General features: G+C 35.0%; 1 protein-coding gene across 10 annotated transcripts in view; it reads right to left on the bottom strand.

The window, feature by feature from the left end:
* LRP1B (LDL receptor related protein 1B) overlaps positions 1–25,366 on the bottom strand; it is a 752,766-nt gene that overhangs the window by 55,425 nt on the left and 671,975 nt on the right. For all 10 annotated transcript variants that reach the window (XM_030487472.1, XM_030487474.1, XM_030487475.1 and 7 more), the window contains 11 exons: positions 24,020–24,136; positions 15,911–16,017; positions 15,128–15,257; positions 14,672–14,778; positions 13,730–13,862; positions 8,941–9,063; positions 7,940–8,062; positions 7,544–7,681; positions 6,911–7,045; positions 5,760–5,879; positions 3,267–3,508 (listed from right to left, as the gene is read on the bottom strand). In XM_030487472.1, coding sequence (XP_030343332.1) covers positions 3,267–3,508; positions 5,760–5,879; positions 6,911–7,045; positions 7,544–7,681; positions 7,940–8,062; positions 8,941–9,063; positions 13,730–13,862; positions 14,672–14,778; positions 15,128–15,257; positions 15,911–16,017; positions 24,020–24,136 — 1,475 coding nt within the window. The remainder of the gene's footprint in view (positions 1–3,266; positions 3,509–5,759; positions 5,880–6,910; positions 7,046–7,543; positions 7,682–7,939; positions 8,063–8,940; positions 9,064–13,729; positions 13,863–14,671; positions 14,779–15,127; positions 15,258–15,910; positions 16,018–24,019; positions 24,137–25,366) is intronic.

Genomic DNA, 25,366 nt, shown 5'->3' with positions numbered 1-25,366 from the left:
AGATGAAGTTTTTTTTTAAAAAAAAAGGCAAAAGAAAAAAGGATTATTATAATGAAACAAAAGGGGGGGGAAGCTTGGATTTGGGAACCATGTTGATGTAACAGTACATTACAGAAATATTTTCAACCCCAAAAGTTGAGTTTGAATGAAGAAAATATGTCACACATGCAGCAGGAGTCCATCATCTTGCAATGCTTAGCATTTTAATGCAGGAAGACTAAACTACAAATCTAATTTATACCATAAGCACATGTTAAGCAATATGTTGTCTATTTACTTTATTGATATTTTTGGTGTGGCATTGCTCCGGAACAGTAAACTAATGATTTTTTGTTGCTTAAAATACCCTCATTAAAAATAATACATTATCTAATGATATTAGAACAATAAAAATAAATGAGAAACAATAATACTAGAAAACTTGAAGACTTTTACTCGCTGAAACAGAAAATTTTCCTCAAGAGATGAGCAGCCCAGTAGATGCAATGGTACACCAAACCATTATTTGTATTACATTGGTAGGATCATTTTAAAATCCCAACCAGCTGATTCCAGAAAGAGAAGGTCTCCTAAGTACACAAAATTCATCCATACAGAGCTATAGCTTTAAGATAAAAACACAAATTAGTGATAATTAGAGAAAGCAGTCTAGAAATTGTTTCTATTCACACTGAATTTCACTGAGCCCTGGGACAAATGTGAATATACATATGAATATATCACAGGAGTAGTTAAGGGTCCTTGTTAAGCTCTCAGAACACTGGGACTGAAGGAAGCTGCTAACATACTGACTGGACATTACAAACCCTATGTTTTTCTTCCTATTATATGATACAATTATTTTAAAGTTCAGCTTTATGTCCTCTTTCATGAAAAACAGCATGAGTTCAAGTGACAAGTGACTCCGTGTTGAATATTCACCTCAGGTAATTTACATATGTCCCTCCAAGGATTATTCCAGTAAACAGCTTCACCAGTTATCAGCAATTCATTTATACCATCTTAACTCAATTAAAATGCATTCCTCTTCTGCATCTGTCAATAAACTCTGAAGAGTTGATATTTACTATTTCCTTTAATGCTTCAATTTGTACCAAGCTTAAACCCCTTTTTCATAAAAATACAAGAGATATTTAAAGCTATTCTTTGAGGAAGGCTCTTGATATGTTAATTCCATGGAGCAATTTTAGTTGAGATGGATTTTCGCATTAATGTAATTACCTGAAAATGCAGGTGACTTTGCTCAAGTTTGCTGTCCTGATTTACATATCAAAGTCTAGATATAAAAGTTATAGTGTAATCTTTGAAAACTTATCCATTAAAAAACTTGGGTTAAAACTAAGGAATTCTCAAGCTTTTCAAAACCAAATCTAAGCGACAATATTAAAGCAACACTATAAAACCAATTAACCCACTGATCAGTTATATATATAAGGTAATAATATTTGAGTATTAATGAGAGAATGCTGGGAAAATATCCTGAATAGTTTAACATAACGAGAAATAAATGCTTCACAAATATAAATGAAATCTATCAAAGACACAGACTGTATCCGAATATGTGTCTTCTACATACAGATTTGTAAAAGAGGTTTTTATGGCTTGGATTAAGCATCTTCACAAGCAACTACCTGCACTGACAAAGGGAAAATAGTTTATAAAGAAAACCATAATTTTTCCAATAATTCTGAATTAAGAGGAACTGACTAGAAAGTGCTTTGCATAATAGTGAAACAGAAATAGTGATACGAAAAGCAGAAAGTATTTCAGTACTTCAGAAAAATAATAGTAATTCAAAGATTTTATCTTTATTAGTTTAAACAGGGAGGCAATGTCACATCCTTACCCTTGCAGAAGGCATCTGCATATTAACCAAAAAGAAATGAAATAAATAACAACAACCTCCACCACCACTTTAATTTCACAAGACTCTACAAGTTCGTTATTTTCTAATAATGAACTTGACAGAGATGTGTCTATCAGGATTTCTTAGGCACAGGTATCTGTACATTTCAATGAGAAAAGCCACAGTAAACTTCAATACATACTGAAGTATCCTTTCCCAAAACTCAAATGACATATCTGACCTACTACACATGCTAGGAACAATTTTCTATTTTAGATTTACTTCCATACACTTTCTGTCAACAAAATCTAGACCCTCTTATGCTGGGCAGGTGGAAGTGTTGGTTTTTAACCTGTCTTCCCATATATATGCCATCACAAACACAAGGTATCCTCAGTGTCCACTGCTGTCTACATCCTCAGGCTTTTTTTGCCCTGCTGGCATTGAAGGTCAGGAATGTCAGCTGTTTGCAAAGGAAATATCCTTGGATGAAAGGTACTTAGAAGTGGTTTCAGGTGTGTAAGAGTTGAATGATAGATGAAAGATTAGTCTACTGCTGTTCATCCTACTGGGGATATAAAAGTATTCATGTGATGTAAGGTCATCACTGCTACCTCTCCTAAGTTAAAGGAAACAGCCAGACAGGTGTTATTTCTAACCTGGTTTATTACTGGCCAAGAAAAACCTAAAAACTCTCCTCTGCCACCACATTTAAGTAAAAAAAGAAAAAAAGAAATCTAAATTTACAGCATTATAGAAACATAAATGTAAAGAATGATCACATTATTATCTTCACTACCTACACTAATGCTTCCTTGAGAATTTTATAGAAATATATTAGACTAAATGAGTATCGATCTGCATTTATTTTCAAGTAAAGACCACTTGAAAATACCCTACGTTACAAAAATCCTCATTTCTGTTGCAAAGTGCAAAATTACATCTATGTTTATTCAAAAGAAGATACTATACAGTTCAACATATAAAGGAATAAATGCGTATTGTTGTAATTTTTAAATGTTTGTCAGAGCTTTGCTAATATTATTTTTTATATGGTCACTATAGAAATCAAGCTTGTCTTTGGCCTGTCTTTTTTTTGTCTTCCAAGCATTTGCAATTCATGCCTTTCTTTAAACCTTACATACATCTATTAGAGCATCTCCTGATGGTACAATCTTTCCAAGCTTCTCACGTACTAGTTATTTCTCTGTAGAAAACTTTTTAAAATATTACAGTTGTGTTCTCTTAGAGACTCAACCAAGTCTGTCAGAGTTTTGAATGGAAATGCCTTAGAAGACACATACACCATTTGAATAAAATTGTTCTCAGATAGACATTTTAATGAGCACATATTATAGACAATTAGAAAAGAAAAATGTAATAAATTTGTATTACGTAATCTTTGATTTTGATCACTTACTATCAAGCCGCTGTTACTTTGCCTTCTCTCTCTGTCGTGAAGTTTTCTGTAGAAAATCCCTCCTGGATTAAACTGAGTACTCCAGACAATTATGTCCCCTTGAAAATATGCATCTATTCCAGTTATCCTTGAATTATGTTCAATATGTGATATTTGCTGATGAACATCACTGTAGTTGAATGGATATGCAAAACCCACGATGTCAGTGTCATTAGCAACATAGAGAACTTGATCTTCAGAGCCTAGGGATTATTGTAATGAAACAAAAATAAGGTAAATATCAAGCAATGCAAAATAAGTAGTTTTCACTCCAGTAGCTTTTTGGTGTTTATCTTACATACTTTCTGTTATAGTTTCTTATGTTAAAATTATTTTCTCATTGTTGAAGACAGCAAAACCACTCACACTCTGGACAATAAATACAACTCTTCATACTATGTGATATGTATTACTTCAGTGCTCTCCAACTGTGACACCTAAGACTATGTTTTAAGTAGTATATGATAATTGGAATACTTTAAGCAGTACACAAAAATAGGCAATATTATGCATTAAGCCCATATGAATTGCTACATATTTTTATATGCATGTTGTGTCTAAGGGTCCAAAATATATATCTATTAAAGGAACACAAAGTTGCCAATGAGCATTATTCTCAATTACTTAATTGGAAATTAGAAATGGCATGATCCTGTATTTAGTGAAGGCAGTGAAATTTTGAAATTGACTGCAATATGAACAAACTCGATGAAAGTTGCTACAGAACATACGCAGTTGTGTCTTATATCTCCTTATATCGCAGATTGTGAACATTTATGGATACCTGTGAATGGGTGATACTAATGGATACCTAGATACCATCTTGATTCAGATGTTGTAAAGTATGTTATTCATAAGAAAATGCTCTCCAGTAACTATTCATTAAGTTTTGAGAAAGTTTCAAATCTGATGAATCCATTAAAATGCACTTGCAATTTTTTAATTTTCCAACTTATATCACATTTATCTATAGATAGATAATCAATTTATAATAATGTCTGTCCAACACATTTCCTCCTTAGGAATATGAAATATCAAAAATAATTTGTTCCCTCACTCCTGCTAAATACAAGAAAAAAGAGGAGTTCCATTAAAGCAAGTATTAAGAAGGGAAAAAGGGAAACATTAACTGTATTACAATGGAAATGAAGTTGTGAAAAATTCATATGTAGGATAGTGATTCCCAGATTTTTAAATTATAACCCCTCAGAATTACGTCTGTATTTCTATAATAACAAGCCACTATCTACAATTAATAATCTTGTCTGTTCCCGTGTCATAATTTGACTGGTAATTTTGTGGTAATAGGCAATGATGCTAAATCCTGATAAAGTCCACACTATACAGAAGAAATTACTAATGATTCACTGATATGATCTTCCCATGGTAAATTTGATTCAAGAGAATGTGAACAAAGCATGTGAGAAACCTGACTATCACCATCTAACTACCCAGCACGGGCATACCTACATTACTGACTGGTGTGCTACAAAGAAGGAACAACTGAATTTAACATGATACAATCTACTACAGTTCTAGGATGCATGTACACAATATGTTCTTACTGACCGTAAGGTTCAGATCCTGTACTGCTCATAGTTGTGCACTAGTTATGCACAGAGCCATACAAGGAGCCACATCCAACTTCAACACTCGTTCTGCACTGAAGACTCCAAGTGTAGGTGTAAGTCAAATTCACACCAAAATCTCACTCAATTGCAGGCTAGATGCTACAATCATATTTTCAGTTATTCAGATACAGATCCATAAAGATTATTTTAACTTTACTCAGGCAGCTGGATTACTGCTTGTTTCATTATGATTTGCCAGTTACCTAATACCCAGACTTAACTATTACCTCTATTTTGCGCAATACCTCTGCCTTATGAAAGGCCGAAGTAACCTCTGTGTGCATATTTCTTTACCTTCACTGGACCATGATCTAGGCAGGTGATTTATATGACAAGGATATTCTTAGGTGACTGTACTTAGAAAAATTCCACTTAAATGACTTCTATATGATTTCTCAACAAGACAAAGCAAAATATATTAACTCTAAATACTACTTACTTCTGAAGTTCTAAAACATGTTTCTGTGAAAGAGTTGATTCTTCTTCTCAAGCTTCTGAAACTTCACCAAAATTCTTACATGCTTGTCAATATATAATCTCTGTTTTCCTTATTTGTGTTTATCTTTTTGTAAATAGAGATGTAGTAGAGATGGAGTTGGAAATAGACTTTCATATTACATATGCTCACTTACATGGAAGTGGTAAGAATTTACTGCTTACTGAAATGAAAGGTAAGTCTGAGTGATTTTGAGAATTATTTCTGCGCACTATTCAAGAAATATTCATATGAAAATAAATTGTATATACAACATATTGTGTTACCAACCATGTTCATAACAAATGATTTAGTACTATCTCTCTATTTTGATTTTTATAGCCTTACCTTTTGCTATGCAACTGTTATTCCTCTCCTTATAATTTTTCTCGCATGCACATTTGTATGACCCCTTAATATTATTGCACCGCTGGGAGCAGGCACCAAATACCATACACTCATTGATATCTATGAGGAAAAGAATTGTAATTTATATACCTATAGTTTAATAAAGTATTATTTAACATGTTCAGAAAAATCATGGAACAAAGCAGATGAACAAAAGGAACTCATAAGCATTGGTGTTATCTTGCAACAGTAAAAAGCACCCTTCTGCAATTATTACTAATGTTATCTCCACTGCAATCAAAGTATCTCAAAGATTTTTTTATATTATTTCTCCATCCTTCCTACATCAACCTATTATCATTAGAGCTTGAAGTCAACTTTAAGAATGAAAATATCTGCTACAATTATCTCCAACATACCTACCTCTGGTACGGTCAAAGCTACATGATTTTTCCTTACTGGAAAAGCTCCTGTGTATACCTTTTTCCTAAGAGCCAAAGATGGAAATTTTTGTCTGCAAGTATACCTTTACTTTGATAGTCCCACTGAACTGATCTCCACATTTTTTGTAAGTTATTGGTCACCAGTAAGAAAATGAATTCACAACCCATTCTTTGGGAGAGTAGATTTATCTTATCTTTTTGATAAACTCTCTCATTACAACAACTATGTCTCTTTTTTCTGACCAGTGTGCCATCATATGTATTAAGCTTACATTTTCTAAGCAATTTTACTTTCAATCTGTTTATTTTTATTTCAGTTTTGGTTTACGCAACTTCATTATTTTAAACATCTCAAAATATTCTCATATACCAATTTAAACACCAATCCCAATTTCTCAGTTAAATAATCCACTAGACCTTAAATCACCCATTTACTCCTTAAATCATAAAATCACTGTATGGTCTACCATACACCTTTAGACATTGTCAACCAATGTTAATATTTGATAACCTTTCATGATAAAATGCATAAATCTATATCCTGTAAATCCTTTCTGTTTCTTTTCTTGATTTCTTAATCCCATAGCTATGAGTTTTTACTCTACAGAAAAAACTATGTGACATGTATCCCTTTCTGCAGCATAGAAAATTGACAATCTATATGATTTTTAATACTGTATAGCAGGGGGTGATGGAAAAGACCTGTACCTTCACACTGTCTATTCCTCTTGTTTCTCTGAAATCCAGGTTTACACTGACACAGTAGGGATGTTTTTGTTTGATTACAGTATGCATCGTCTCCACAAGGATTCACATTATCTTCACACGTATATTCAGCGACACCTAAATGTAAACAAAATGTCTAAAAGACTGCTATAGGTTTGCTGAAACTGTTAAAAATGAGATCTAAGATAACAACAACAAATAACAAATGTAACTATCCGTTAAAAGGGTTCAGGTAAATTTTACATAAATCTATGACACTACAGTATATACCTACATATGTATATAAATTGTATTCAATTGAGATACTTCATTTCACATCAAGAATTTACTACTAAAATTGATCTTGTTTCTAATATGAAATAAAATACAATCAACTTACAGCTAAACTATTTCAAAAACTCAAGAACTACTCTGAAAACTACAACCTAAATTGCTATAATATTTGCCTTCCTCTTGTGGTAGGTCAAATAGAATGAACTCTTTTTTTAACTAAAACCCCCACAACTTTAACTCTAATTAACTGCTGTGTTGTTGAGTAAATTCTGCATGGATGAAAGTATCAGTAAATTATTTCTTTTCTGCTACAACCACAAAAACATATCTTGTCAAACTCACTTATTTTGCAGTCTTGCTCATCTGAACCATCTCCACAGTCATCAAACCAATCGCACTGTAACTCCATTGGAATACATTTCTTATCATTACAAGCAAACTCATCTTTTTTACATGGTCTTGCTTTATATTTGATTTTATCTATATAATTGCAAATTAATAAGAGAAAAATAAATCAGTATTTAAGATTCTTAGATTACTTTAGACACGTACAAATGGGAATGATCATGAAGCATTAAGGAACTGAAAATCATTTCAAGCTTAATTTCTTTCAATTTCAAATTCTGATCTACTAACCTTCAGTTAAGCTTTACTGAAGGACAAGCAGATCTCTGTAACATAGTTTGCCTTCAAGTTGTTTTCTTTGATCTGAATGCCTCAAAAGGTAATGTCACCTACCACAGTGATCTTCATCCGAGTTATCACCACAGTCATCAACCTCATTGCAAATCTGCTCAGGTCGTAGACAAACCCTGTTGTTTCTACATCTGTACGGCCTCGTTGGAGGGCATGGAAACTTTACTGTACATTAAAAAAAAGAATCAGCTATTACACAGCTAGCATTCTCGACCCTTCTTTAATGTCTGCTTATCAAAGCAATATGCAGGTATGGGAACACAGTTGTACATGGCATATGAATGGTACTTGACTTTAACTTCTAGTACCTAATGGAATAACACTTTAGCAATGTTTACAGTGTAAGTTCTTCATTTAGGAAATGAAATTATTTTTTGTGATAAGTGTAATTACACTTCTTTTTGAGAATCAGTAATATGACAAAAATAAAACAAAGGAATTAGGAAGCTTAACGATGATCAGTATTTCAATGTAGAAGTAACTTTTTCTCATCTGTGTGTTTTCTACAAAAAGATTAATTTCTCAAAAATATCTTATCTGAAATTACTTGACTAGCAACAACAACAGCCTTCCAGTATCTCTGAAGGGGGCCTACAAGGATGCTGGGGAAGGACTCTTCCTTAGGGACTGTAGTGGTAGGACAAGGGGTAATGGCTTCAAACTTAAACAAGTGAAGTTTAGACTAGATATAAGGAAGAAGTTCTTTACAGTGAGGGTTGTGAGGCACTGGAATGGGTTGCTCTAGAAAGTTGTAAATGCTCCATCCCTGGCGGTGTCCAAGGCCAGGCTGGACAGAGCCTTGGGCGACATGGTTTCGTGCAAGGTATCCCTGCCCATGGCCGGAGGGTTGGAACTAGGTGATCTTAAGGTCCTTTCCAACCCTAACTATTCTATGATTCTATGAACAACAGAAAGCTATATCCCACATTTCAAGCTAATCTTTTAAAATAAGATAAACTTAGACACTGATGTCCTTACACATTTATGTACATTCAATGTCATTTCTTCCTTTACCACATAAAAAGCACTGAAAAATGTATTACCACACATTTCAGCAACTTCATCAGAGTTATCTCCACAGTCATCCTCGCCATCACAAACCCAAAAATGTAGTTTGCAGAGGGAATTGTTGCACAAAAATTCATCAGCTCTACATATATTTCCCCCTGGGAGGATGAAAAGAAGACAGAAAAAGAAAAAAATCCAACAAAACAACCAAACAAAAACCAAACCAGGAAAACAAAAGACAAATGTTAATTCTTGATAAAACCAATACAACCACTTATCACATACTATCTGCAGAGAATGACACACATTTAGCATAACTAAATGTACAAATCCCAAATGAAAGGGTTTGAAAGGCAGAGAGAAGTTTTAATTTAAAAACCTCTTTCTTGACCATACACTTCTTTCATTTTCTTTTCATGACTATTAGCTAGGAATTACCTATTTGGCCTGACTACAAAAAGCAGCTATCAAAGACAGACATTCAAAACTCAGATTAAAAAAAAAAAAAAAAAAAAAAAAAAAAAAAAAAAAAAAGAAGAAAAAATAAAATCAGTAATTTGTGCTATTAGAGAATGGTACAAATCAGAAGACAGAAATGCGGTCAATCTTGTGAAAGGCCACTTCAGTCCACGTTTGTTTCATATGAATGTCTGATCTTCCAACTCCACCTCTCTAAGCCACACAATGAGCTCTGAAGAGACAAAGTGACTGCAGTCCCTTAGACATAGGGTAGCATCTTTTTCTTCTCCAGAGGAGTAATAGGGTTGGCCAGGCTTGTAACATTCCCATCAACTATAAATTCTGTAATTAGGGAAGATCTAGCCATATAGGCATAGAACAGATAAGACTAGGTGACCTCTAACAGTCACTTCCTTTTTGTAACTTCTGAAATTTCTCATTAGGACATTTACTTAACACAGAAGGCAGCGAAAATAAATTCTTCCATGTAACTTCAGTATTGATTTAACCATCTAACAAAATGGAACAGAGGGTGAGAGAAAACATTTTAAGCTGGAGTGCTCAAGCTTTAGAAATTGGTTCAAGATGGATTCAGTTTTAATATGTGTAGCAGTAAGAAGGCATTCAGTTTCAAAATTATGACTAAATTTTACCATTACCAATCAACAAAGTTACGGAAACTTTCTGAAACAGATTTTCTATATTACACATTTTTATGGTAAGTGAATTCTCAGTTTCCTGAGAGGAGTGTAAAAGAAATAAAGCTGTTACCTGCAGAGGAGGAAACAATGAAATTTTACATGATAACGCCAAACCTCTAGCTGTGGCTTACCTCAATGCATTACACCCACCCCAATATTTAGATCAGGCTCCAGTGGCTTTTTACTTATTCATTCAGTGCCTTGTTCACACCCCATTAAAATAAAAAAAAGCTGCTTTTTTTGCTATACAGAGTTCAGAATGTTTTAACTTTTTTTCCCCCCAGAATATTAATTTGCATGAAATACCCACTGTGTATGAGAATGTTGGGAACTCTCACACTATGTTACCAAATATAATTAACTCCCATTGCAGATATAACTTCTGAAAATTAACAGAAATATTTTGTTATTATCCAAGAAAAAAATATACAAAATTCAAGTATTCTTCATTATGGAAGACATGAATATAAATAATTGTGTGCATGTAATGACAACATAACCATAATTCTAGTTGTACAATAAGATTGAAAAGAGCTATGTTTATAAATAGGAACAGTGGGCTACAGATAAATATTACAGAGATTGTTTTAGAATGCTGTAGAATGAAACTCCCTTTGTGTTTGCTGTATTTCCGAAGAGGAAAAAATTAGTTATCAGTGAGATAAACTGGCATTTGTTTCCTGTGATTGCTCTGCCTGTCATAATTCCTTTAGAAAACAGATTTCTGTAACAGAAATCATAATTGTGACATAAATACAAAGTATTATAGCAATAACCAACTAGGCAAAAGGCTTCTTATTGCATTATAAGCAATCTGCAGTTCACAGAAACTCCATTATGCTAGCCGAAGAATAATGTGGGCTTCAGACAAAATAAGTGCTTTTCTATTTACTTACACTTCATTGGTTTTTAAAGAGATACAGTCCAGATATTTTAAAAGCAGTTTTAAACTGGAGTAGAACTTTTTAAAAACTTTATCTCAGTCTTCTTAAAAGAATTCATTCTTCAACACTTTGAAACATGATGTTTTTCTCTGCATCTAAACATATCTGGAACATTCTTCCCATTTTCTTCTTTTTCTGATCTGTTTCAAACTTAATCATCCCATATAACTTCTTTTTTTCCTAGTGGTAAGTGTTGCTTAACAAACTTACAACAAAATAAGCGAAGGATATTTTACTTGGTAATTGCTGCTTCATCTCTGATTATTATTACTTATTATTGTACCATGTAATGCTTTTGAAGTTACACACATATGTGACTGCAGATGACTAACAGAGAACTACTCACTTAAAAGAAAAGAAAATGAAAAATCTGGAAGAAACTAAGAAGCTGACAAAACACTGAGTAAAATTTTGCTTTTAAAAAAATCTGACTAAGAATTTCTGTGTTTGTCACTATTATTGAATTATTGAACTATGAAAATTAGATCAACAGATGTATTTCTCAAACACATATTTGGAAGCTTAATCACAAGCATGAAGGTTTGAGCATAGTGTTTATTTTCCTATGAATCAACCTATGTGCATAGTTCTCTCTAAAGATAGTGAGAATTCAAAATGCAGTTTTATGGGTTCTTATTAGTTGCAACATTTCATCTCCATAGAAATAGAGAAACAAAATAACACCCTAATGTCTGGTGGGGGAACAACACAGCAGGGCATAAACAAGCCAGAAGGTTCCTGGAATGTGTTGGTACCACCATCCTTCTCCAAGTGATAGAAGAGCCAAAAAGGAAAGGTGCTATGCTAGACCTTGTTCTCAGCAACAGGGAGGAGCTGGTGGGAAATGTGAAACTCAAGGGCAGCCTTGGCTGAAGTGACCATGAAATGGTGGCGCTCAAGATCCACAGGGCAGCAAGGAGGGTGAAGAGCAAGCTCACTACCCTGGACTTCAGGAGAGCAGACTTTGGCACTTTCAGGCACCTGCTTGGTTAGTATCATGGGATAAAGCCCTGAAGGAAAGGGGAGCCCAAGAAAGCTGGTTAATATTCAAGGATTACCTCTTGCAAGCTTGGAAGTGATGCATTGCAACAAAGAAGAACTCAGGCAAAAAGGCCAGGAGGCCTGCATGAATGAACAAGTTGCTCTTGGACAAAATCAAACACAAAAAGGAAGCCTACAGAGGGTGGAAGCAAGGACAGGCAGCCTGGGAGGAATACAAAGAAATTGTCTGAGCAGTCAGGGATCAGGTCAGCAAAGCTAAAGCCCCCATAGAATTAAGTCTGGCTGGGGACATCAAGGGCAACAAGAAAAGCTGCTATAGGTATGTCAGTGATAGAAGGAAAACTAGGGAAAATGTGGGCCCTCTCCAGAAGGAAACAGAAGACCTGGTTACCTGGGACATGGAGGAGGCTGAGTTAATCAACTTTTTTTTTTTTTTGCCTTGGTCTTCACTGGCAAGTGCTCCAGCCACACTGCCCAAGTCACAGAAGGCAAAGGCAGGGACCGAGAGAATCAAGAACTACCCACTGTGGGAGAATATCTAAGGAACTTGAAGGTGCGCAAGTCCACGGGACCTGAAGAGATGCATCTGTGGATCCTGAGGGAACTGGCAGAAGAAGTGTCTAAGCCACTTTCCATTCTATTTGAGAAGTTGTGGCAGTCCAGTGAAGTTCCCACTGACTGGAAAAATGGAAACATAATCCCCGTATTTTAAAAGAGAAAAAAGGGAAAAAAAGAAGAGCTGGGAAACTACAGGCCAGTCAGCCTCACCTCAGTGTCCAGCAAGATAATGGAGCATATCTTCCTGGAAACTATGCTAAGGCACATGGAAAATAAGAAGGTGGGTGGTGACAGCCAACATGGCTTCACAAAGGGAAAACCGTGCCTAGCAAATTTGGTGGCTTTCTATGACAGGGTTACAGTATTGGTGGACAATACCGGAAGAGCAAGTGATGTCATCTACCTAGACTTCTGCAAAGCATCTGACACTATCCCACATGACATCCTTGTCTCCAAACTGGAGACACATGGATTTCACAGACAAAGCACTTGGTGAATAAGCAATTGCCTGGATGGTCACACTCAAAGAGTTGCAGTTAATGGCTTGATGTCCAAGCAGAGACCGGTGACAAGCACTGCTCCTCAGGGGTTGGTACTGGGACCAGCACTGTTTAACATCTTTGTCGGTGACATGGACAGTAAGACTGAGTGCACTCTCAGCAAGTTTGCCAAGGATACCAAATGGTTGACACACTGGAGGGAAGGGATGCCATCCAGAGGAACTGTGACAGGCTTCAGAAGTTGGCCCATGCAAATCTCATGAAGTTCAACAAGTCCAAGTGCACAAATACAAGAAGTGCAGAGAATGGATTGAGAGCAGCCCTGAGGAGAAGGACTTGGGGGTGTTTGTTGATGAGAAACTCAACATGACTCAGCAATATGCACCCGCAGCCCAGAAAGCCAACCGTGTCCTGGACTCCATCAAAAGAAGCATGACCAGCAGGTTGAGGGATGTGATTCTCCCCCTCTACTCTGCTCTCCTGAGACCCCACTTCGAGTACTTCGTCCAGCTCTGGGGCCCCCAAAATCACAAGAAAGAGGTCAAAAGAGGTCACAGAGCTTTCATTTCATCATTCAGAATGGCCAGGGTACCACTAAATTACAATGTGTGTTAATAAAAAAACAATAAAGTAAGCCTATTAAAGAAAAGTGTCTCTTGCCTTGGTCACAATTTTCTTCATCACTGCCATCCACACAGTCATGGATCCCATCACAAATCCATCTGACAGGTATACAGTACGCCTTATTTTTGCATCGAAACTTATCTTCTTTACATTCTGTTACACAATCCATCTGGGTGAATACAGATATGAACTAAGTATTAATGAACAAGAACTGCAACATGCTTAAGACAAACTGAACAAAATTTACCAACACTGTTTTTCATTGCATTGTGTATTTAATACAATAAGGTTGTCCCTGAGAATACAATGTACAATTTAAATAGTTACTGAAGTCCAAGTGAAATTGTAATCATACCTTTTATGTGTTCTGATATTATTTCTTTACCTTGCTTAATATTAGCAATGGGAACAATGGCTACATTTACATTTCTGAAGTCAACTAACCTACAAGAAATAATCCTTCATGTTCTAACTGGCACCTTTATGGTTCTGAGAAATAACTATTTTTGGTATTTTTTCCTGAAGTTGTTCATGAAAGCGATGATTTTTTAAAAAGAGATCGACAGTGCAACAGTAGGAAGAGCATAGCATGAAGGCCCATGCAGTCTGAGGTGCCTGCCAGGACTATAGTAGATGAATCTAGAGAACAGAGGGAGGCAATTCTGACACAAACTTCTCCACGCTGCCAGTACAAAACATTCCCTGAAGTAAACCTCCCCAGAACCATGCTCAGGTTTTCACTTAAGAGACACAATTTTCTTTATTATAAGAGGTGGCCACAGAGCAAACAAACACAATGCAGTGTAACTAACAGGGAGCAAAAATCATGAGACTGTTATCTAACAGTGTTCAATGGATGCAAAAAAACCACCCCAAAACACTTGCCCTTTTAATTATTTTCAGATCTAAAACTGTTATTAACAAATTTCATGTCAGAGAGCAGGTGAGGAAAAAAAAAAATCAACAGAAATTTGTCACCTCATCAGATCCATCAGTACAGTCATACTCTCCATTGCATTTCAAAGATGCTGAAATACAGCCTCCACTTGCACACACGTACTCACTTGAAGAGCATGTTGGAGATGCTGGTTACAAACACATATTTTAGCATTAAGAAAAAGACAATTTATAAATAAGTTGGTTTATAATTTGTTTTCATCTGGTTAACACAGTGAGTAAACACGTATTTGTAGATGACCAGAGCTTTTCCAAATTACTTCGTAAACTACTATGACATATTTGACAAAACTGGATTGTTACATCCTAAGTATGATAGTAAAAGGATATTTGCGTTTTATTACTAAGAACTGTTTTTTGCACTCCTTGCTACTTCTAGTGCCCAAGGAATCTTGATTTGTTGATTTATTTTATCCTTATTTCATTCTGATTTAGTCCTTACTTAATTTTATTTCTCAGCATTATTGAAAACAATACCTGGTTCACAATTTTTCTCATCCTCCCCAAGTCTGCAGTCTTCATGACCATCACATTTCCATTTCGCTGATATGCACTGACCGTTGGAACACTGGAACTGATCTCTAGAACAGCTTGTTTCACAATACCTCTGGTACAATGAAAAAAAAAGTATATACGAGATAAAGAGTTTAATATAAACATTGGTAAATATACAGCTGATCACAGAAGTTAGAGTCTATATTCCTCCACACTATGAAATACAGTAAGCCTTATGAAAAAAAAATGTATTTGTAGATACGATTCATGAAAGGTGGCTTGCACCCTCTAAGTAGATGGGAAGCACCGGAGCAGAAAAGAAGGGACTAAAGTGATATGAATGAACAGAAAAATACTGAAGTATTCTCTAGTGAGTTTATGCTAAACAACAAATAGTCTACATTGTTTTCTCAAAAAAACCAAACCAAACCACAAACCAACCACAAACCAAACCAAAACACTGCTATGTGTAGAAAGAGCAGTTCTCCAACCAGGACACAAAATATTTCCAGGATGGGAAGAGGTCCAAATTATTGCTGGGTTAAAAAGATATAGACTATTGTTAAACATGACGTGATTTTATTTGTACGTTCTCTTTTTAGGATAACTATTTCAATAGGTTTAATTTATTAAAAATATTTGTATATATGGATTGTGTAGAATCCTCACTGCTGCTTTTTGAAATATTCATTTGTGGGAATCCATTCTCCAAAAATATAAACCTGCTTATATTCTAAAGAAGTATTTTTCCTTGAAGAAGCCTACCTCATCCGAGCCGTCTGCACAGTCATAGTCTCCATCACACCAGAATCTTGCTGCAACACAGTCTCCATTTGCACAAAGAAAGTCTTTCAAAGTGCAGGTCTGAGGCTCTGAATAAAGAAAAGTAACAACCCTAGGTTTATTAGCATTTCCATAAAATATTTTACACATAAAACCCCCAATTAATTATCGAATGACTATATCTAAGTCAAAACTTGCAAACTGTGAGGCTTTTTTTTTTTTTTTTCCTATAGGATGGAGTTTCAAGTAAAAATCTGTTTTCCAGAAATCAAGTATGGGAGGAAGCAGGACAATAAAAGACTGACTTAAATACTGACAAAATTGTTACAGAGATTTAACAGAATAAGAATTTGCAAAAGTCAATGGACAGTATAAAAGAAACCACTACTGTCAATTGGTTAGAAAACAGAAAAGGAAAGGACGGAAAAAAAAAAAAGGTAAGGATAAGGATGGAATTTTCAAATAATTTTAGGGAAAGATAAGGCAGATGTTCGATAAAAAAAAAAACAAACAAAACAAAACAAAAAACAAAACCAAAAACAAAACCCACACAAAAAACAAAACAAACAAAACAAACCAAAACAAAAAACAAAAAAAAACCAAACCAAAAATAAAACCACACACAAAACAACAAAAAAGCAACAAAAACAGAACCAAAAAACCCACCACAAAAAAACCCCCAAACCCTAAGGAGTTTACAGATAGATAGGAGACAGTAAAGGTTGGAAGGTATGTAGGATATTTTGTAATAAATGGGTATGTTGTTCTACTCCCTGGAAAGAAACAAAACAGGGAGGTATGAAGTCGTTATAAAACACAGACACAATAAATGGGAAGAGTAGGCACAAAATTAATTCAAGATACAGGCAAAGAAAACAAGAGAAGCAGGCTGCACGGAGTAATGGGGTTAACGAAGAAGGTTCTCTAATCCTGAGAAGGTGAGATTGTATGTTTCAGCCTATTTACTTCACTGCCTGCACAGCTGTGCGATTTTGGTACTGCTGCCACAAAAACACTGGCAAAGGGACCAGTGTGGAAGATTTCCCAGCAGAATAATATGTGCTTTCCTCCTGAAAATGAGGACCATTACTGAAGACACTGGAAAAAATGAAGTTGATGTCTGGACTTTGGACCATTAGATTAAACAAAAGCACAGAAATAGTGGTGATTGAGGAGAACTTGTTTAAGTCTCTGCATGCAATTTAGACTTTGCCAGAGAGCTTTGGGAAAGCAGGATAGAAAAAGCAAACAAGGATTATTTGTGGTATTATTTTCATCACAGTAAACTTTGCATTATGTAAATAATGTAAAATCAAGAATAAGGATTAATTAGTAAGACCTTTTCAACAGAGAGATGGGAAAAGAGTCAGGCATATGGTAAATGGCAGTGACTAAATCAGTGGAGGAAGGGAAAAAAAAAAAAGAGGAAAGATTTGAAAGCAGACTGCCAATGGACAGTAATGGACTACATAATGCTAAAGGGTCCTTTAGCTTGTTATGGATGGTGAAAGCACGAATGCTTTTGAAAAACATACTATTAGTGATCAAGGAAAGCAAATATAACATTAAAAGCTTCCAGTTGAGAAGAATTTGTTAAATACCAGTATGAGAATATACTAGACATGAGTCGCCTGGATCTAAAGTAAAGTTGAACTTAGTTTTTTTCCTGCATTTATAAAAATCAAAAACCGTTTCAAGAAAGGAACACTTTTAAAGAACTTTTCAGTCATTTTTCTTTTTTCTTGACTTCATAAAAAATATCAAAATGACCCTGTTTGAAAGTTGTTGGGAGAAATTTCATTTTTTTAGGTAGGCACAACTTTTCATTTTGAAGCTGTAGGAAAATCATAATAAAAGCAGATCTACAGCAATGGCACCAGTTCACCAGCAATGTCATATTTAAGCAAATCAACGGTTGCCATTTATACAGATTCTTAGATTACACACATACTACTTCAAATTATTTTCAAAGCAAAAGCTAATTGTATAAACATAAGCAAATCACTGACATTTGATTCTTTTTGTTGTCAACAGGCCAGGAAGAGGAAGTTCACGATATGATGTATTATGTAAAAGAAATAATTTGCGGGGAAAGTAATTCACATGCAAATATATTTGTTATGTTTCTATACTGATTTGCAAAATATAAGCAAATACATTTCCTACACTGCTAATGAATTATTTATAAACAGATTTGATTCTGGAAAATGTACACAATGAGCTAACTTCTCAATTCTCTGCAAGAAATATTTCTCTGTGGCTGAAATACATCTCTGTGATTTACATATGAACACAGAAGAGTACTTTCCCATCATTGCTCAGACTGAAAGGAATAAGTATTAATAGACCAATGAAGGACAGCATCTTTCAGCTTTTGCTTTATAAAAACATTGAAACTCCTTCCTGAAAAAAAGGATTTTTGAATTATTAGAAAGAATTTCATTTGAAACACAGCACATAAGATGATCAACTTCTTTCACATTTTAAAGTCTGAAAATAATCTGTAGAGCCAATAGCCATTTGTCAACAACTTAAATGGTAGCAAGGAAAGGATCTCCTGAGAAACATTTACAATTATTTCATATTTGGGGTTCAATTTCCCATTTAATAGACACAGATATTGCACTAAGTCATGAACTGAAAGCAGTTTTTAGGAGACTGATGTACTGATATGCAAGTCTAAGGGGAAAAAACATAACTTTTTTTTCTTAAAACATGAAGTTTGAAGTTACAGTGTAATTTTTACCTACATTTGTACAGCATAAATCTGTTTGCTCCTTGTGAGAATTCTGTCTTGTAACAGCTGTTATAAAGCAAACTTTTAGAGAAATAATTTGTATAATAGGAAAAGTACATGGAAAAAGTAACAGCAATACCAACATGGGATACGAGCACTCAACCAAAATGAGTTAGAAGCATACATTGACCTCCTGATTAATCCTCGCATTTGGCAGATCACAAGCATTTATAGAAATTGGGGGACATACATAGGCCACACTTTGTTGTGATGAATGAGCATCCATCAGATTTACTACTAGACAGTTGTACTGGCTTTGAAACCTTCCAGTAAACTAAGCCAGAGTATCCAGTATGATGCACATAACAGTGAAACAGTATTATTGTGATAGCATGAGTTAACCCTAGATGTCTGCTAAGCCACATACAGCCACTCAGAAGGGTAAAGGTTTGAAAACTTGTGAGGTGAGATAAAGATGGTTTAATAGGTAAAGCAAAAGTTGTGTGCACAAGCAAAGCAAAATAGTCATTCATTCACTACTTCCCATCAGCAAGCTGGTGTTTATGTGCTTCCAGAAAAGCAGGGCTTCATCATGTACTACAGTTGGGAAGATGAATGCCATCATTCATAAGCATTCTGAACATCCTCCCTTCTTCCTTCTGTTCCCCAGCTTTTCATTGCTGAGTGTGATGTCCTATGGCATGAAATATCCCTTTGGTCAGTTGGGGTCAGCTGTCCTGGCTGTGTCCCCTCCCAGCTTCTTGTGCACCCCCAGCCCACTCACTGGCAGGGTGAAGTGAGGAGCAGGAAAGGCCTGGCCTTGACTGTATAAGTGCTGCTCAGCAATAACTAAAACATCAGTGTGTCACCAACACTGCTTTGGTTACAGACCCAAAAGAGAGCACCACAGGAGCTACTATGAAGAAAATTAAATCTATCCCAGCCAAAACCAGTACACATGACAAAATAGTAGAGGAGGAAAAACCAAACCCACCCTTCCTTATAATTCTCTATTACAATAAAAACAATAACATGGACAATCCTTCAACCTGAATGCCTGTAAAGACAATTAAAGTGGTCATAGGTGTTTTTTTTCCCCACATACTTAATGTGGCATTCAGCAAAGATTTTCTTTACTTCTTTGAGTAACTTGTATTCAGCACTGTATTTCACCAAACCAAAGACAACACTTGTTCTTGTTAATCTAGGCATTAGCCTGGTAGGTGTAGATAACAGAAAAAACCTTTGGTACATATCACTTTATGATACAAAAGTAGCACATTTGCCTTTGGCTAGCATGGACACCTCATTGCTTTTAGAAAACTGACACTAGCCATTGCCTAATTTGCAGCAAGTCAGCTGAGCCTTAAGCAATGTAAACAACATGAATTTAAAGTGCTGTCCACTGAAAATTTACTCAAGGTGACATTATGAGACATTCCAGGTTAGTTTCTTTCAATATGCTGGTTTAAAACTTTTTCAATGAAACATTAAATAATTGCTAGTTCTCATTGCGTTTTGGGATATAAACTTATTCCAGGACAAAATTAACTAATTTGTTTTCTTGACAACTTGTAGGAGCAACACAACAATGTTGAGAAGATTCTCCAGCAAGAGTAATATTTTTACACTGATTGAATTCATGTCTTTCTACATCATTATTACATTTGCTTTGCTTCAATGTTTACAGTATTATATTTTCTTTAATTATGTTCAATAAAATATTAACTGCCTTCTTTTCAGCAGGAATAAGATAGTCATTACTATGGAATTTTCCTTTTTTGAGGTTCCCTGAATACCATTTTTGCTCTAATTTATTTTAAAAAACGCAAATAAACTCTGAAAGCAAATTTCCCCTCCAAAAAGATACTAACTCAGAAGAGTTAAAAATGCATTCTACTTTGCTTAACGCTAACTCAGTATGGACCTATAACCTTCCTTATTTATTTGGGAGGGTCCAAATATAGTTAAAGAACACTAGACTGTAAGACAACTACAGTTAAATAACAAAGTCATAACAGGCACAACTATTTGCAATATATCACTAATATTTTTTCATACCTACATGTGATATTTTTTAACATGCATTCTGTTTCATTTCTGATAACTTCACCAGGAATCTGTGTGTGCATGTAAAGAAACTATGTAGAGAAACATAAATACTTGAGCTGAATTTCTGTAATTCAATGAATTCAGTCTGCATTATTGAGAAACGACTCATTTTCTGATGTAGTTGCCTGACAACATTTTATATATTCATGTATGCTATGAACAACTTATCGTAATGTACAATGTAATATATTTTGTCAAATGCTTTTGAAATTCTAATTTTGTTTCATTACACTTTATTATATAAGTGGCTTGACAGCCTATAAAGAATTTTATACATCTATTTTGAACAACTGAATAGTATTATGTATTTTCACAATGCTTCCAAGATTTGAAATTTTACAATTGTGTCAGCCTACTGTATTTACTCTATACAGCAGACTATGGGGTTCAACAGTTAAGTGTATTATGCAGTTGACAAGCAAAAGAAAATAAAAGTAAACGTAAAATAAAAAAATCATTCTAGAGTTTACCACTCTGGCCTTTAGTTTGATGCACTGGCTGTGTCTGTGTACTCTCAACTCACTAATTTCGTCCATTATAATTAACTACAGATGTCTTTATCTCCAAGTCTAAAGAACAGCCAAGAACTGAATACGTAACAATTATTGATATGAACAAAAAGATGGCAAGCTTAATATCTTTTTAAAAAAGCAAAACAGGTAGACAATTGCTCCCTCGTTATCTTAAACTTTTTTTTTTAATCACTTTCTACTATGATATTCTAAACTTTAAGGAAGGAAATTATTAACATTGGGTGATGAATAAATCCCATGTCATATATGACAAATTTCAAATAAGATGTGTGACACTTATTTTGCAAAAAGCTATAATTTTTTGTGGAAGTTGTATTTTGATATGATTTTTTTCTTCAGATTTTCAAAACATTATCTAGGCATGTAGATTAACACTGCTGCAGCAAAATTTTATGTCTATTTGATTTTTACATAAAAGAATATAAAATAATTTCTCAGTATTTTAATACATATGAAAATGGAAAGAATCCCACTGGCACTAACAATAAATTCTTAAGTAAAATCTCTCACAAAGTTAAGAAATCTTTTGTGTGCCAACCCCACCCCCGGCAGTATAATAATAAATGGTTCTAAGTAATTACTGAGCCAGATGACATTTTCCCCTTTAGATAACTTGCATGTGAAAACTACACCACTATTGCTTGTAGTAACTCACAACATTTTCAAATGTAAATAGTAACTAGAAGTGTCACAGTTTAAGCAAGCCAGTAACGCAGCACCACGCAGCCACTCGCTCACCTCTGCTCCTTCCCCACCTCCGGACGGGATGGGGAGGAGAATCGAAAGAATGTAAACAGCAGGGGTTGAGGTAAGAACAGTCCAATAATTAAAATATAATATAAAACTACTACTACTACTAACAGAAATAACAAGGGGAGAGAATATAAAACTAAAAGGGGTAAGGAAGAAAAGCCCAACAATAAACGCAAGTGATGCACAATACAATTGCTCACCACCCACTGACCAGTTGCCCATCCTGACCCGAGCAGCAATCTGCCCTTTCCGGGTAACTCCCCCCACTTTATATACTGGGCATGACATGCTGTGGTATGGAATACCCCTTTGGTTAGTTTGGGTCAGGTGTCCTGTCTCTGCCTCCTCATGACCTCCTGTGCCCCTCCTCACTGGCAGAGCGTGAGACTGAAAAGTCCTTGATCGGAGTAAGCATTACTTAGCAACAACTAAAAACATCAGTGTGTTATCAGCATTGCTTTCAGACTAAAGCCGAAAACACAGCACTGTGCTAGCTATTAAGACAGAGAAAAATAAATGTTGCAGCTGAACCCAGGATGTGCCTTTTCCTCACTGGCAGAGCATGAGAGCTCTGGGTAAGTGCTGGGTAAGCAACAACTAAAACATCAGCATGTTATCAGCATTGTTTGCAGACTAAAGCCAAAACACAACTCTACACCAGCTACTAGGAAGGAAAAATAACTGTTACAGCTGAAACCAGGAAAAAAGGCAAGACAAACCCACTTTAACATTTCAAGCAGAACGAGCTAGTCTTCAGACATCCTGTACTTATAGATACCGTATCTCAAACTGGAGAAAGGGACAGACAGAACATACTCAGCATTAGAATGCCTAATTTATTAAGATTTCTAGGTCGTTACCTTTGAGACACTAAATACGCATTCATGATATACAATCAGGAATACATATTCAAGATTATCTACACAACAGGATATTAATTTATTGTACTTCTAGGTACAGAAGAAATAAAGAACAGAAATGATCAACTGAAGAGAAGACACTTCAGAAGCATTTTTAAAATTTCCCTCTTGAAATATTTTATAAAGGCAACGATCATGAGATAAAACCATGAAGAATTTGCCATTTCTTCCAAGAAGCAGATCTAAATTAACTCACTGAAAGTGGTATTATAGAGATTTATCAGGCATTCAGGTTCTTCATCGGTAGGAGAGGACTAGGTTAATAGAGCTACACTGAATAACAACTATTTCTTAACGCAATTAAGAATTATAGAAATGAACGTCTCATGATACAAAACAAGGTAAACCATCTCCGGAACATAATGAATGTAGGCCACGGGGAAATGGTTTTAAAATGGAAGGTAGATTTAGATTAGATATTAGAAATAAATTGTTTACTGTGAGTGCAGTGAGGCATTGGAACAGGTTGCCCAGAGAAGTTGTAGGTGCCCCATCCCTGGAAGTGCTCAAGGCCAGGTTGGATGGGACTTGGAGCATCCTGGTCTAGTGGAAGGTGTCCCTGTCTGTGGCAGTGGCGTTGGAACTAAATGGTTGTTAAGGTCCCTTCTGACCCAAACTATCCTATGAATCTATGAATGTAAAGGACAGGTAATATTTGATGAAACTTTACGGTTAACAAATGCTTACCACTATCACTATGCAGTTTTTTATGACTCTTATCTAGAGACCAGAAATGTGATGCATAACTTATTGACAAAAGTAAACTACTTGTAATACTTTGAATTCATTAGATTATTGAGAAATCATAGGTCAGGTGTTTTTCAGAGATAATACAGAACTATAGGTCTTTATAAGAACGAATAAAATTGGAGAATTTCAGCAATGGACATTTTCTATTCTGGTCAACTGATTTTCAACAGATGAGATGGTGTAACAACACATACACGCGCAGTTTACCAAAACTGAAGAGTTTCCTCTTACATGTTGCTAAACTGACTCCACTCCTTATAACTGCACTTAGGTAAAAGGTACTTACTACAGTTTTCTTCATCAGAATTATCACCACAATCGTTTTGGCTGTCACATCTCCAATGATCTGGAATACAGTTGTTATTTTTGCATTGGAATTCATGAGGCCCGCAAGTTTTTTTATCTGTAATTAAGATGAATATTATTTACATTATTGCAGACAAAAAGTCAAAATGGGAAAGACTGCTACTAAAGTGTGACAAGACAATATTGCTAGATACACTTAAGAAGGAGCAACCATTATACTTGAAATGTTACTTGCAGAAATAATTTACTTCTCATACCACATTCTTTAAGATTCTATTTATTCATATCAAAAGAGATAACGCTTATAAATTTGATGATAAAATTAAAACATGGGCTGTATATACAGTCATTTTAAGTAAAAAATTGCGAAGTGATCTCGAATTATTTGGGAGAGGGTATTATTTCACTGAAACTTAAAAATTGCACTGACTTTTCGTTGAATTTATCTGTAAGACTGCTTTACAAAGGATCAGATCACATTAAACTACAAGAATACTTATTTCAATATGTACAAAACATATATTTCTAAATGTTATGTTTAAGACTAACCATACCTGACAGAAAACTTTGCATTTGATTTACATTTTCACCTTCTGATGTCTTGGACTGTAAGTCTACTTACACGAAGTAAAACATTATAAAGCATGTAATTCTGAACAGATTTATTTTCGTCATGCAGTAAATTTTCAATTAGCTTTCCTGTTTATAGAGTAGCATTGTAGCAAAGCCTCTTGGAGATGCACGAACATCCTGAACTCCTCCAGTAGGAAGGAGCTGCCTCTGTGTTTTGTTTATATTATTTCTTGCGTAATTCTTTCAGGTTCTAAGGACTGAGATGAAATGAAGTAAATTAAAAAGTTATCAGTGACATTTTCTTTGAAGAAAAAAAGAAGCTTCCTTTGTAAAAGCCTTGATGACATATTTAAAATTACATGTCACTGTGATGAAATTTCAATAGAAATTTTTTAAATTTCTGTTAGGCTATTTCATAACATGTCATTTCAGACTTCATACTGTTATCATGACAACTCAGTGAGTTCTAATGACTGACAGCATGAAGGAGGAATGAAACACTAGCTTAAATCAACCTGCATTCTCAGCCTGTGAAATGGAAAGGACCACAAATTAGAGGTATTAGATTTGATGCTATGGCCCAAACTGCTGCTTATTGTGCTTTGTTTTATGTATGGTTCTGAAACTAGTGTTAAAACTACATTTGAATATCAAGAAGGTGGAGGTAAATGGTGTTGCCGCTCAGTTGTGTACAGTCAAAAATTTGGTCATTACAATAATGCCTTTTGCATTTGTTCCTTATTCTCTGCCAGTA

The sequence above is a fragment of the Strigops habroptila genome, chromosome 5 (assembly GCF_004027225.2).
Source record: "Strigops habroptila isolate Jane chromosome 5, bStrHab1.2.pri, whole genome shotgun sequence".
NCBI lineage: Eukaryota > Metazoa > Chordata > Aves > Psittaciformes > Psittacidae > Strigops > Strigops habroptila.
Note: the sequence above shows the minus strand (reverse complement) of the source record. Positions and strands in the feature narration are given on the sequence as shown.